This window comes from Neolamprologus multifasciatus, chromosome 3 (genome assembly GCF_963576455.1).
Source record: "Neolamprologus multifasciatus chromosome 3, fNeoMul1.2, whole genome shotgun sequence".
Taxonomy (NCBI): Eukaryota; Metazoa; Chordata; class Actinopteri; order Cichliformes; family Cichlidae; genus Neolamprologus; species Neolamprologus multifasciatus.
Genome location: NC_140441.1, coordinates 24,673,513 through 24,687,545, shown reverse-complemented (window position 1 = coordinate 24,687,545; position 14,033 = coordinate 24,673,513). Strand labels below are relative to the sequence as shown.

Below are 14,033 nucleotides of genomic sequence, written 5' to 3'. Positions count from 1 at the left end.
CGTGTGTATGTGTGTCTCTCCTATCGCCCTGTCTTCCCCTCCGGCTCCGCTGTGTGTTAGGAGGTAACCTAGCAACAGGCTACCTCCGACCCGGAAGTGCTGTCGCCCGGAGCTGCCGCACCTGCAGTCAATCCATCAGCTGCTGCCCATCAACTACCATCTTCAGCAGGGCTACTTAATGGTGTGGCTGAGCGACAGACAGCGTTGGAGTATTGCACTAAGCCTGGTAGTGTTTTCGAGTCGCTAACGTTATTGAAGTACTGTCTGATCTTCGTACTCATTTTGCTGTCGTGTGTGTGTTCACCCAGGGATTGACGGAGGATTTACGGACACAAAGGAAGCACTTGGAGGAGAGACGGGCACTCACTACCACGCACGGGCTTACACGGAAGGAGGGACGCACTATCACCATCGTTGCACATTTGAACTGTTGTCACCTTGCTGCTCTGTAAATAAATGCACTGTCATTATTTCTGAGCTCCGCGCCTGAGTCCACTCTTTAACTACCGTGACAGAGAGTGTGGGGAGTGAGTTGGAGGGCGGGGTGGGGTGGGCTGCTTTTAACCATGTAAAGCACTTTGTGCTACATTTCTGTATGAAAAGTGCCTTATAAATAAAGATTGATTGATTGATATGATTGTTGGAGTTTTCTCTGTACCCTTACATTACAATAAAAAGCACTTTGTTGCCAATGTTTTTGGTGCTGGTAAATAAAATTGAATTGAATGAATTTTCTAGTATTTTATTAATGTGTCACTTGGCACTAACTAGCCACTAAATATGTATCCTTTCAGTGTAACAGCTTTTTACGTCAGTAGCCTATATCAAAATATTTGCATGTGACCCTCGAGGATGGTGCTTTAAAGTATCCAAGTAGAGCTTCCAGTTAAAGTTTAGCGTCTGTGCGTTTTCAGAACCAAATATCCAGATATCGGAATTTACTTCAGGAGATTTTCACCACAAACTGGTAGTTTTTAATGCTTTTGGTGATGTCTTTGCTGTACGTGTGTCTAAGTAGAGTTCTGTCTATAGCTATCTAAAATATATTTTGGGTGAAATATAATCTTAATAAAATGTATCAACACAAAACTGATTTGAGAGTTTGTATTTTAGATTTAAACCTCGACCGAGGGTCCCCCTGTAAAGGTCTCATTCACTCCTGGCAGAAACCCACGACAGGCTCAGCTCCCAGTTCCCGAAACCTCAGATAACTTTTTCACATCCGGAGTTTGGAAATGTGTTATTATTATTATTCCCATGTTCAACTACTTACAGGAAGCAGTGACTTAAACACAAAATCAAGGCTAATAAATTTAGTCTGGGCACAAAACAGTTTTCACCAGCTAAATGTGAAAGAGTGATGTTTTATCCGCCTCACTTCTTACAAGATTAATGGTTATGTCTTCAGAACCCGACACACCTTTTCATGCAGGATTCAGATTCAGTGATTTTGAGTTCATGATGAAGCTGTTTGAGTCACACATGTGTATCATGTTCTTGCATCGTGTTTAGCTTAAGCAAAGGTTTTAAAGCAAATTGCAAAATTATCATGGTGAACAGTTCACAGTGTTGACACTGAACACTGACAATCAAGCCTCATTTTTAGAGAGCAAAATGTTCAGTGTTCTTAAAGTCTCACAATTGGTTGTTTTAGATATGAAAGAGGATTCTGTCACAATGTGCAAGGTTAAGGACCCAGATACTGGACTCAAAGGCAAGAAAGTGAAGCAAACAGAAAACAACCTTTATTTCAGTCACTGAGAATCCAAAAATATACACGTTATAAAAAGAATCCAGAAGAGACCAACGATGAAATGAAATAAAACACAAAACACAAAGGCTGCACTCTATGGAAGGAATATTGAACTATGAAGCGAGTTCAAGTGGATCTCTCATATCAGCTGGTTTGGAGAGTTTTGGTTTAAAATCAGCTGGAGGAGCCACTCTTGATGATAAGTGCATTAAAAAAAAGAATAAAAAAAACCCCAAATACTTAAACATGTATCCAGTCCAACAGCTGAACAATGTTCACTGTTTACCTTTTCCATGTCCATCCCTTTATGACCACAGTGTACACATCTTCTGATGGCTACTTCCTGCAGTATAATGCACCATATCTCACAACTCAAGTTGGTGTCCTGAACATGACAGTGAGATGACTGCATGTAAATGACCTCCAGAGTCACCAGATTTCAGTCCCATAGACCACGGTGGGATGTGGTGGACAAATCTGCACCCGATCTCGGCTGCTTCTTCTTCTCATTAAGTGATGTCTGGTTTCTTTTGTGTAACAGGTATAAACATGCAAAGAGCATCATAATGAGTTTGACACATTGGCTGATGATGTGGTTGTTTGGGGGCTGACGGTCGTCTTATGCTGACTTTTCTACTGCCTCCTGTGAAGACAACAAATCACAGACGTGAGACCTTGAAGCTCCAGTGATAGTGAACAGATTCATAACTCATAACACTCAAGCAGTGATTTCTCTCTTAACTTCTTCACCTTCTAAATTATGAGAATGACGATCCTAAATTTTACTAACAAAAACACGATAAAGACATTCAATTATTGTAGCTTGTTAATTGTTCATTGTGGAATTAAAGAAATTATTTTATGGCTACAATATATTCTGCATCATTAATGATATAATCTATAGTATTGATACTGCATTAAGATGTTTATTAAAACCGATCAGATTTGTCCTGTGACCCAGAAGCAGTTTTCATCCAGAGCTTTGAACTATTACTCTAAAACCATCAGTATTTTTAATCACTGATGTGCAGAGCCTCGCATGATGCTCCAAAGTGACTGTTGATGTTCCTGTTTTAACTTCACTGACTTCCTCTCTAATATTTAACTCACATTTAGCTGAATAACAGTGAATGAAATAAACAAAAACATCTGTTTGACTTACAGTTTTTTCAGTAGTTCTTTGGTGAATTTAGACTCAGGATCGAGACACTGTTCACTCCCCTTTTTCAGTGTGACACTGTAACATGTAAAGAAAGCTTTGATTTAAAAACACTTTATAAACAATCCTTATTAATGACTGAGCTCTTATTAATAATGTGCTCCTGTCACTGTGGGCACTTACATGACTTCTCTCCTGTTGCAGTACGGACGAGGCTCATGAACCTTAACTTCAGTGATGGGACCTCTTACAAACTTACTGGTCTTCACACACTGGCACCTTAGAATAACTGGAAAGTGTAGAAAGTGATAATTAAGGTTAAACTGCTGCAGTTTCATATTTTACTTAAACATAAATAGATTGATTTGTTTTCATAATTCAGCTCCTCTCAAGATGCACAGATACACCAAGGTTTTCCATAAAAACACACTTACCATGTGAAGTGCAAAGGGCCATGCAGGCCAGGAGAACGATGCACTGGATGGCAACACTTGTCTTCATCTTAAAGCTTTTAAATTATTGAGTGAAGGATCTACTGAAGGCTCAGTCTTCAACTGATTTGCTCTTCTTCGATATGAAGGATCTCTGCTGCTGTGCGTCTCCTTCACTTCTCGAGCTGCCTGAGTGTGCAGGACTGTGAGGTTCATCATCTCTGAACCTCCTTATATACACTCACAGCTGGGTTTACTCTGGCCAAGGATTTCTTCCTAAGAAGTGGCTGCAAAAATCTGTTTCCTGTCCTCTCACACTGTAAATCCAGTTTTTGTGTTGTACTTTCAATTCCTGTTAGCATCTCCTCATTGCGTCACATTTGAGTTTACAAATATTCAATTCCAAGGAAACTTGTTGAAACTTGACCTTCAGCAAGACCATACAGCTGTGTTGCAGTGGACCTTAATACATTTTTTATTTGAAAGCGCCTCAAGGTCGCTGTACACAACATAAAAGCAAGAAGTTTACAGAATCATAAAAGCGTAAGACATAAACAAATAAAATAGGAGAGTGGAAAGGTTATGTGGGACAAGCTATTTTGAACAAGTGGGTTTTGAGTTTGGACTTAAAGAGAGAGAAGGAAGAGATGTTTCTTAAATCAGGAGGTAGGGAATTCCAGAGTCGTGGAGCAGAGCAGCTGAAAGCCCGGCTCCCCATGGTTGCAAGACGGGGGGAGGGGACAAAGAGAGAAAGAGAAGAAGAAGATCTGAGACAACGAGATGGGGCGGTGATCTTAACCAGGTCAGAGAGATATGGAGGAGAGAGATGATGAATAGCCTGTGAACAATGTGAACAAGAGTATTTTGAAATTGATGCGATATTTGACCGGGAGCCAATGAAGCTGCTGCAGGACAGGAGTGATGTGGTGGGCAGAAGGGGTCCTGGTGATAATACGGGCAGCAGAGTTCTGGACGCGTTTGTTAAGGGGACTTTACCCGGATGGATTTAGTGGCAGAAACACACACGAGCACAGGATTGTAGTGATGCAGATTTATATACACAGATGAGGGAATATTTACAAGGGAAGGGGCTATATACAGTGACAGATAAAAATGTGCACGGAGAGCAGCGCTGAAAGGATGAGACGGAGCCGAGGTATGCGGGCGGACCGATGACGCACCGGAATTACCTAAAAGCGAGGGACAAACAAAGTTACAGAGTACGTCGATAGCCGAGAGTTAAACTAAAAGTGGACGAGGAGAGTTGGAGAGCTTACTTGCAACACCGAAATACAGCTGTAGCAGTGGTCACAGCCTGGTACGAAGTAATTCTCCGTCACGGATCCACAGAAGCCCACACACAGAAACTAGGCAGGCGAGCAGGCAGCGGGACAGGCTAAAACAAAGGAGAAGCAGGCAGGTGATGGATCCTAAAAACATGCAGCTCAATCGCGTGGAATCAACAGATTCAGCTTGCACCAACACGTTACCACTTATGAAAACGACAATACTCCGACACCAGACGTCCGAGATTCAGCTCCATAAAAGCGCTCACTGATGACGTCCGATGCGCCGCAGGTGTGCCGGAATGCCATCAAGCCCCGCCCCGCCTACCTGTGCCAAGAAGGGAAACAAAACCCAAAACAACAATACACCTACCCACCACCTCCTAACAGCGTTGGAGCTTGTGGGTGGATTTTTGAGTAAGACCAAAAAGAAGTGAATTACAATAATCAATCCGGGAAGTAACAAGGCTGTGGACAAGAATGGCAGTGGCATGTGGGGTGAGAAAAGGATGGAGACGATTAATGTTGCGTAATTGAAACTATGCAGACCGAGTAATATTATTAATGTGTGAATAGAAAGATAGAGTACTGTCGAGGATGACACCCAAACTTTTCACAGAGGAAGAAACGAAGACCGGTGAGTTATCGATAGCAATAGAGAAACTGTTGGTTCTGGATAATGTTGATTTAGTGCCTACCAAGAGGAGCTCGGATTTATTACTGTTGAGTTTGAGAAAATTAGAAGAGAGCCATGAATTTAGTTCAGCTAAGCAGAAGGTGAGGGAGGATGGGGGAAGAACAGAATCAGGTTTAGTGGACAGATAAAGCTGGGTGTCATCGGCATAACAGTGGAAATGGATATTGTATTTACGGAAAATGTGTCCAAGCGGAAGAAGGTAGATAATGAAGGGGCCCAGGACAGATCCCTGGGGCACGCCAGTGGTCAGAGGAAAGGGCTGAGAAGTAAAGGATTTGAGTTGAATGAACTGAGTGCGATCAGACAGGTATGAATTAAACCAGGCTAGTGGAATATGGGAGAGACCGATGGAGGCTAGCCTACTGAGAAGAATGGAGTGAGAAATAGTGTCGAAAGCAGCGCTCAGATCGAGGAGAATAAGAATGGAAAGTAAACCGGAGTCAGCTGCCATAAGAAGATCATTGGTTATTTTTATAAGTGCTGTTTCAGTGCTATGGGAGGGGCGAAAACCAGACTGGAACTGTTCATACAGATTATTATTAGTTAAATGTGAGTGGAGTTGTGTGGCAACTATTTTCTCAAGAATTTTTGAAAGGAATGGTAGATTGGAAATAGGCAGAAAATTCTCAAAATTATTGGGATCTAGACCAGTTTTTTTCAATATTGGGGTGATGGCAGCAATTTTGAGGGAAGAAGGAACAGTTCCAGTGGTAAGTGAAGAGCAGATGATGGCAGATATGAGGGGAAGCAAAGAAGGTAGACATGCCTTAACCAAAACTGTAGGAATGGGGTCTAGCTGACAAGTAGAAGGTTTTGACTTACAGATGAAATCTGAAATATCAGTAACCGAGGGGAGCTGGAAAGCAGAAAAACAGTGTGATGGGAGAGGAATTACACAGGAAGAGCTAGATGGAACCTCGGAAAACAGATCTTGGTGTATTTTGTGAATTTTCTCAATGAAAAATAACATTAAAGAATCACAAAAGGAGGACGAGTAAAGGTGAGCAGGTAAAAAATCTGGTGACCTGAAAGAAGAGTTGAACAGTGAAAACAGTATCTTGGTTGAGTCATCTTTTGAACAGATAATGGTGGAGTAGTAAGCAGATTTTGTTTGATTAATACACTCCTTATAATACATAATATGATTATTAAACATTTCCTTGTGGATATTCAGACCAGTTTTCTTATAAAGGCGTTCAAGTCGTCGTCCTTTTGCTTTCAGGAGCCTGAGTTCAGCTGTAAACCAGGGCGCTGACTGAGAGAATGATACAGATTTGGTTTTGAGTGGGGCAACAGAGTTCCGGTCAGTGCTGAGGTTTTGTTCTTGTATGATGGGTTCATATTTGGGACCTAAATTACCTGCTGAAGGGGGACTGTGGAATTCAAATAAAAGGTCTGGATATTTTGACCAATTTCCTATCACTACTGCTGGCTTGGAGCCAACAGTACTACTCTGGAGTTCATGTGAGTAATGATGAGTAACACTGGCAACTGGCTCAAAACCAGGTATAGTGACAGCATTGACCTCTGTTATCTCATGAGCAGAGTGAGACATTTCCCTTCTGGCAGACACCCAGCACATTCCTCTGCAATCACACAGCTAACCATGCAGGTAGAGTCTTTATGCAGTCACTGTTTGGCAGAGGTAAGTGAACAGTATTGAAACTATATGATAATGTTTTTTGTTGTTTTGTTTTGTTTTAATTTGGCCCTCTTCCGAGATAATAAACACAAACTATTCAGTTAGAAAAAAAGTACATTCATCTTGTCTGCAGAAAAAGCTGACACCATCTTTTAGGCGTTAGTTCAAAAATTTTACTTCCTTTTACCGAGGAATGGCAGTTCTGCAGATATGGGATGAAAGTGTTTCATCATATGCAAAGTAAACAATGAGTTACAAGAGGGCCTGGAAATGTTACAACAGAAAACAAAGTTTAAAGGAATTTTACAAAAATGCACACAAAATAGTCAAAATCTGGAGCTGCATATGTTTAACCACAACAAGTCTACTCAGAAATGCCATCCATTCATTTTCCTCCACTTAATGTTGTCAGGGTTGCAGGCGGGGTGGAGTGGTTGGAGCTTATCCCAGAAATGCTTCACTACAAATGAAATTACACAATTTAAACGTGATCATATTTTGTTTTGCAAAGTGTGTAAGTGTATATACTTTTTTAAAAAAACAAGAAAGTCTGTGAAAATTTCCAGTGAGTGGGAGTTCTGATGCCAGAAAACGACCAGAGTGCTTCAAGCTGATATGAAGGAAACAGGAAGTCCAAAGCAAGAGTGGGTCCAGCAGTGTACCTAATAAAATGGCCAGTTAGTGTCCTACATAACGCTGATCTTGATCTGTAATTTGTACAAATTACAGAAGAAAGAAACGTTTTCCTTTTTAATCATATCTGTGTTTTTACACATGCTTACATCCAATCTGCTGTCTTGATCTACTGTCAGCGATGCTGTAACACATCACCGCTCATGAATCAATCTCTTTCACAGCTCAGAGATAAAAGCAAAGCAGTTTAATGACTTGGAACCTTTTTTTTTTCAGTTGATGCTTATAGTTTGAAGTGAAACCAGGTTTAATGCCAAACCTATTGATATTTAGATTCGGCCTCTCCTTTTGTTTTGTTTGTTTTTGTTCTCTTTTTGCTGACTGTGTATAAAGTGGTGGTAAACTGGTGAGTTATTAGTTATAATAAAGTGAAAAGATGTAATTTTTTTTTAACAAACTCCAGATTTATTATTTATTTTGAGGAACTTTTCAGCATTAAAAAAGAACATGGTACATAAACATGCTGTATCCACAAAAGTTCACTTCTTTAATTGTTTACAAACCCTTTAATAATAGATAAATTACACATTAACCTATAATCACTGCTCACATTTATCACACACATCACGTCTGCATGTGCACTGAATAAGAGCACTGCTGTCTGACACAAAACTCAAAAAACATATTTTTTAAATAAAATATATGCTTATTAATCATAAATTCAATCTGAAGACAGGCTGAATGATAAGATTTCCAACACCCATCCCTGATTGTCTCCAGAAAGAAATTACTGAGAACTTGGATATTAAATATTTTACATCTGATGTTAAATCTGTTTACAACTTGCTGTCAGATGTAGCTGTCACTGTCTACTTTGCCTTTATATTTTGTAATGAGAACCCGAGTTGTGCTGCTCCTTCTTCTTGATTGACACATGTTGTACCAGCGCTAAACATGCAAAGTGGATCATGATGATTCTGGCACTGTGGCTGGTGATGTGGTTGTTTGAGGGCTGACGGTCGTATTTTTCATCTGATTCCAAAGACAATGTATCACAGAGATGAGACCTTGAAGCTCCAGTGGTAGTGAACAGATCAAGTCATGCATTTTTACCCTGAGCTTTAAACTGCTGCTCTACAACCATCAGTAAAACCATTAGTGTTGTGTTACCATACTGGAGCAACCAACTCTAACCCACACAATCTCCTTAGGGTTTAATAAAGTATGCTGATTCTGATTTTTAATCACTGATGTGCAGAGCCTCGCACGATGCCCCAAAGTGACTGTTGATATTCCTGTTTTAACTTCACTGACTTCCTCTCTAATATTTAACTCACATTTAGTTGAATAACAGTGAATGAAATAAACAAAAACATCTGTATGACTTACAGTTTTTTCAGTAGTTCTTGGGTGAATTTAGACTCAGGATCGAGACACTGTTCACTCCCCTTTTTCAGTGTGACACTGTAACATGTAAAGAAAACTTTGATTTAAAACCACTTTATAAACAATCCTTATTAATGACTGAGCTCTTATTAATAATGTGCTCCTGTCACTGTGGGCACTTACATGACTTCTCTCCTGTTGCAGTATGGACGAGGCTCATGAACCTTGAGTTGAGCGATGAGAGCGATCTTTACAAACTTACTGGTCTGCAAACACCGGCACCTTGGAATAACTGGAAAACATAGAAAGTGATAATTAATGTTAAACTGTTGCAGTTTCATATTTTACTTAAAATAAATATATTTAAATTGATTTGTTGGCATAACTTAGCTCCATTCAAACTGCACAAATACACCAATTTTTTCCATAATCTGATGAAACACACTTACCATGTGAAGTGCAAAGGGCCATGCAGGCCAGGAGAACGATGCACTGGATGGCAACACTTGTCTTCATCTTAAAGCTTTTTAATTATTGAGTGGAGGATCTACTGAAGGCTCAGTCTTCAACTGATTTGTTCTTCTTCGATATGAAGGATCTCTGCTGCTGTGCGTCTCCTTCACTTCTCAAGCTGCCTGAGTGTGCAGGACTGTGAGGTTCATCATCTCTGAACCTCCTTATATACTCTCACAGGTACGTGGACCCCGGCCAAGGATTTCTTCCTAAGAAGTGGCTGAATAAAAAATTGTTTTTTTGATTTGCGTTCTCTCACACTGTAAATCCTGCTGTCGCAATTCTTTGGCATTAAAACTTTCTTTGTTCACCTAATTGTAAGGACTTTGTCTGTGACTTCTTTATGTTGAGACATGCCTGCCTTCAGGTGTCGCTTGTATTCGCTGAAACTGACGTCAGACTTCCCTTTTCATGTTTGAACTAACTCCAGTCACTAATGTGTGTGTCTTGAGAATAAATGAACTGCTATGTTGCTGAGCTGCTTCCAGAGAAGTGAAATCTCTTTCAACGATCAGTCTAATATCAACAGTTTGGACAGCAGAAGCACTGATGCCTAATCGTTTACTCTTTCTGTTGCACTCTCCTCAAAGTTTACTTACAGTTCTCCTTACGATAAACAGCATTTGCCTTTTCCTGAGATTTTCAGTAAATAAAAAGAAAGGGAATGTTAGAGCATAACATGTCCTCCTTAGAACTCTACTAAAATTGCATTTTTTCATCCATTCTTTGGAGATGTGCATGTGTATCTTTGCATAAACACAGTAAATCTGCATTGTGTTTCTATCCTTTTGAAATCAGCGTGTTTGTAAGCAGAGTGTGCACTTTCATCATTGTAAGGATGTGATGTACTGAGTTCCCAGAGTAATGTAGCTTATCTAAATATTATTTGTTTCTAAACATATTGACATAACATTTTCTAGGGGGTGAGGGGGCTCCAATCCAATGGTGAGCAATGAATTTTTCCAATGGGCCGCATAAGAAACTGGGCCTTTTGGGAAGTCTGGCATTCTTCCTGGTCAGATTTGGACATCCACAGGTTGTAACACCTGCCAATGTATCCCATTGCAGGTTAAGCCTTAGCTAAGCATGGAGTTACCTTCAAGAACAAATCACTTCCTACTGTAGTCCCTATCACTGACTGGCACTACTGCCAGTTCCTTCATAGTCTTTTGTTATTCTTCGTACGAAGACGAGAAACTGGGCTGTGATGCAGACATCCAGAGTAAAGGCAATCATCATTGTCTGATTTGTTTCCCGCTGAATCTCCAGAGCTCATTCTCAAATCCTGCTTTTGTCAGGGCACATTAGCACAGGAGAGTCCACCAAACACACTTTGATGACCTTTTTGCAGTTTTATGGAAAATCACAAAGTTGACTGCTCCATCCCTTCATCTTTATAGCTTATGGACTCTGCTCTAATGCAGATGCCTTTGTTGAATCGCATGGCCTCAGAATGGTAGTCTGATCATTAACACATATTCGGTGACCCTCTTTAACACCTGAATTGTGGGATCCAAATAAAGATTCTGGTGAAAATACTGCTGGCTTTCAGTTAGAATACAGTTTTCACAGATATCTTGCATCACTGCTGGCTTTCAGTCAGCAGTACTCTGGAACTGCTATTGTGACTCAGATAAAACTAAGAATTGGATCAACACCAAGTGTTGCAACTGTAACCTCTTTCTTGCTTTCTTACAAGTGAAAAGTGAGCTTTGTCATGACTGTCACCCCCACACTGCATTCCTCTTTAGTAATCCAAGTAAACCATAAAGATTGTCTGTGATTTGCAACGATAAAGGTTTTTCCGGAAACCAGCATACTTGAAGTGCAGAGGGTTATAACTAATGTTGCCTTGCCTCTGTCAGTGCACCCCAGGGTGGCTGTGGCTACAATGTAGCTTGTCATCACCAGTGTGTGAATGTGTGTGTGAATGGGTGGATGACTGGTTGTGTAAAGCTGTACAAATACAGGCCATTTACCATAATGTCAACCTAAAGACACATTATCTTTAACTCATACTTTGCTGTGCTGTGTTTCCTCTGGTCCTCGGGCTGAAACAATAATAATGTTTTAGTTTGTGCTACTTTGATGAAGCATAATGCTACTGGTGAACATTCTCAGTTAGATCATTGATAAAATTTATGATATTTTTAGATATTTTATAATTGAACAAACTTGTCCAGAAAGTCATTGTTTGGATGACAGTTAAGCCAAAAATATCATCCCTGTGACTGATCCAAACAAGCCCCAACCTTCAGAGTGGTGATCCCTTTTTGCCTTGTATATTTTTCTTTTTTTACTCTCCTTTTGTTAGTATCAAGCCTAAAATCCTTGTAGGAACATAAAGAAGATTTCCAGGGATTATTTTCCCATACCAGCTTTTTCACGTGAGTCAGTCATATTGCACCACACTTAATTCTGCAGCAGTCATTTGTTGTCTTTGAGTGCCTACTAGTGTCGTTTAAACTTGCCTGCAATAAATATGTTTGAGCAGACTGTGCATGATAAAACATAATAGCTGTCTTTTGACAGCTGTGGTTTCTCTGGATGCTCTGTACCACAGTGTTGGTAGTTTCAGGCTGCTCCATGATGCTGTCTTTAGACGCCGTGTTTCTTCTTTGTTTTCACAGATTTCACACTTGTAATTCATCCACCAACTATACACTCTATTGAACATTTACCAGTGAACCAGTGAAGACAAAAATCCACCCATTTTATTTTCAAAATAAGTGGACGCAAGCATCTGCAGACTTTCTAACAGTGTATGCATCATCACTCTCTCTTTTGTGTAGATGCATAATGCCTTGCCTTGCCTTGCCATTGAAATGTAAAGTTTATTCTTGTTGTAATACGCTGACTCTGAAGGAAGAAGAAGCACATGTTTAACCAGTATCCACCTAATTGAGTGTAGTGTTAACAACACACACTTTACATTTCTGAAAACTCCAGCAGCTTAAGAAGTGAAGAATAAACTTATGATCATGACTATCATTCATTCTGAACATTCACCATATGCTCACATTGGTTACTGCTATAGTTTTAGGACACTCACATAGCATAGTGATAGTCCATGTTATAGTGTGTACACTGTTCACTATTACAGACTGTTCAGAGCACTCCACTACTGTAGATCTAGTCATAGGTTCTGTAGCTCTGTTTAGCACACACCTTACATCTGTATATATTTAGCAGATCTGTATAATTGTTCATAGTACATCTGTATATCTACCCGTCTATATAGCAATATAGAACATCTGTATGCTACACAGATCATCTGTATATCACATGTACATATGTGTACAACAGTACATCTGTACATTTGTCTGTTGTTCATCTGTATGTTTGGTCTCTCTGTACATAATCTGTTTGTAACTACTCCATCATTTTTCTGCACTAAACTGTATATATCAGTATATCTGTACATCTGCCCATAGTACATCTGTATATTTGCTCTCTGCGTAACTTATTTGTAAATAATCTGCTGTTATTGCAGTTACTACTCTTGCACTTCTGATTAGATGCAAACTGCATTTCGTTACCCTGTATTTATACATGTGTAATAACAATAAAGTTCAATCCTAATCCTAATCGCAATAACAGGGGGCGATCATTCATATCTGTGGAGAGGAAATCAGTTTAGCATTTAATGGCTCGTTGACTCTCTAATTTCTACCACTACCATGCTTACTCTGTTACGTGGAACGTTAAAACTTCATGGCGAGTTGGGAGACATGAAATCACCTATTTGTGTGACAAATGAAAAATTAAGATGTATATGATTTGTGCAAATAACTGGATACATTCTGTTTATTATCACAAAAACAAGTTTTACAAGCCTATTAATCACAGTAGAGTTCATTGCATTGGTGGATTAAAGGCTTCATTGTTCTCATTGTGCATCAGCAGAGTGTTTTTTTCTCTGTCATTAAATAACTACAGGTGAAAAAAAAAGATTATATATCATAATCAACATCATATTAAGATGGTCGCAAATATGTTTTCGGCATCATTTCAAAATGAACAGAATTTTATGTGCATGGATAAGAAGACAAACTTTGAAATGCCCGTAAAGGTTAACATACGTCATGGGGTGTGTTCCAGAAAATGAAAGTAAAACATAAGAAAGGACAAAGAGGTTTTTTTGTTTCTGTAGGACATCTGTTGGTTTGTAATGGTAATGTCAGTTTTTGAAGTTTTTATTTAGTAAGAATGTTTTTTTTCCTGTTGTATAAAATGATTTTAAGTTGAACACCTGCGCTGAAGCAGTATCTTGGCCAGACTTTTGTTATGGATCATTTCCACTTTCTTTGCCTCTGTCATGACCTCTATTATGTGCTGTAACATTAATAAAAACTTCACCAAAGATAAAGCGCAAAGTGTAGCTTTTCATACTGGTCAAATAAATAATCTTATGCTATACTGACAAAATATTAAAGAAACATTTTTTTAATTCAACACTCAAACACTTCATGATTTTTGTTTCCACTGATGTGTGTTTGGATTAGAGTTGCATCATTTTTGTTCTCAACAAAT

At 39.4% G+C, this 14,033-nt stretch overlaps 2 protein-coding genes and 1 long non-coding RNA gene across 3 annotated transcripts in view; all 3 read right to left on the bottom strand.

Moving 5' to 3' along the window:
* LOC146522196 (uncharacterized) overlaps nt 1–14,033 on the bottom strand; it is a 360,305-nt gene that overhangs the window by 31,129 nt on the left and 315,143 nt on the right. The window lies entirely within an intron of this gene.
* Nucleotides 1,725–5,021, bottom strand: LOC146522212 (permeability factor 2-like). Its single transcript, XM_085155474.1, has 6 exons — nt 4,834–5,021; nt 4,621–4,739; nt 3,347–4,533; nt 3,096–3,201; nt 2,916–2,990; nt 1,725–2,396 (listed from the first exon to the last, which is right to left on the bottom strand). Exons 3-6 carry the CDS (start codon nt 3,411–3,413, stop codon nt 2,387–2,389), a joined length of 258 nt encoding a protein of 85 aa, XP_085011600.1. The 5' UTR covers nt 3,414–4,533; nt 4,621–4,739; nt 4,834–5,021; the 3' UTR covers nt 1,725–2,386.
* On the bottom strand, nt 7,253–9,807 carry LOC146522211 (permeability factor 2-like). Its single transcript, XM_085155475.1, has 4 exons — nt 9,437–9,807; nt 9,171–9,279; nt 8,991–9,065; nt 7,253–8,633 (listed from the first exon to the last, which is right to left on the bottom strand). The coding sequence occupies exons 1-4, from the start codon at nt 9,501–9,503 to the stop codon at nt 8,630–8,632; spliced, it is 255 nt and encodes an 84-aa protein (XP_085011601.1). The 5' UTR covers nt 9,504–9,807; the 3' UTR covers nt 7,253–8,629.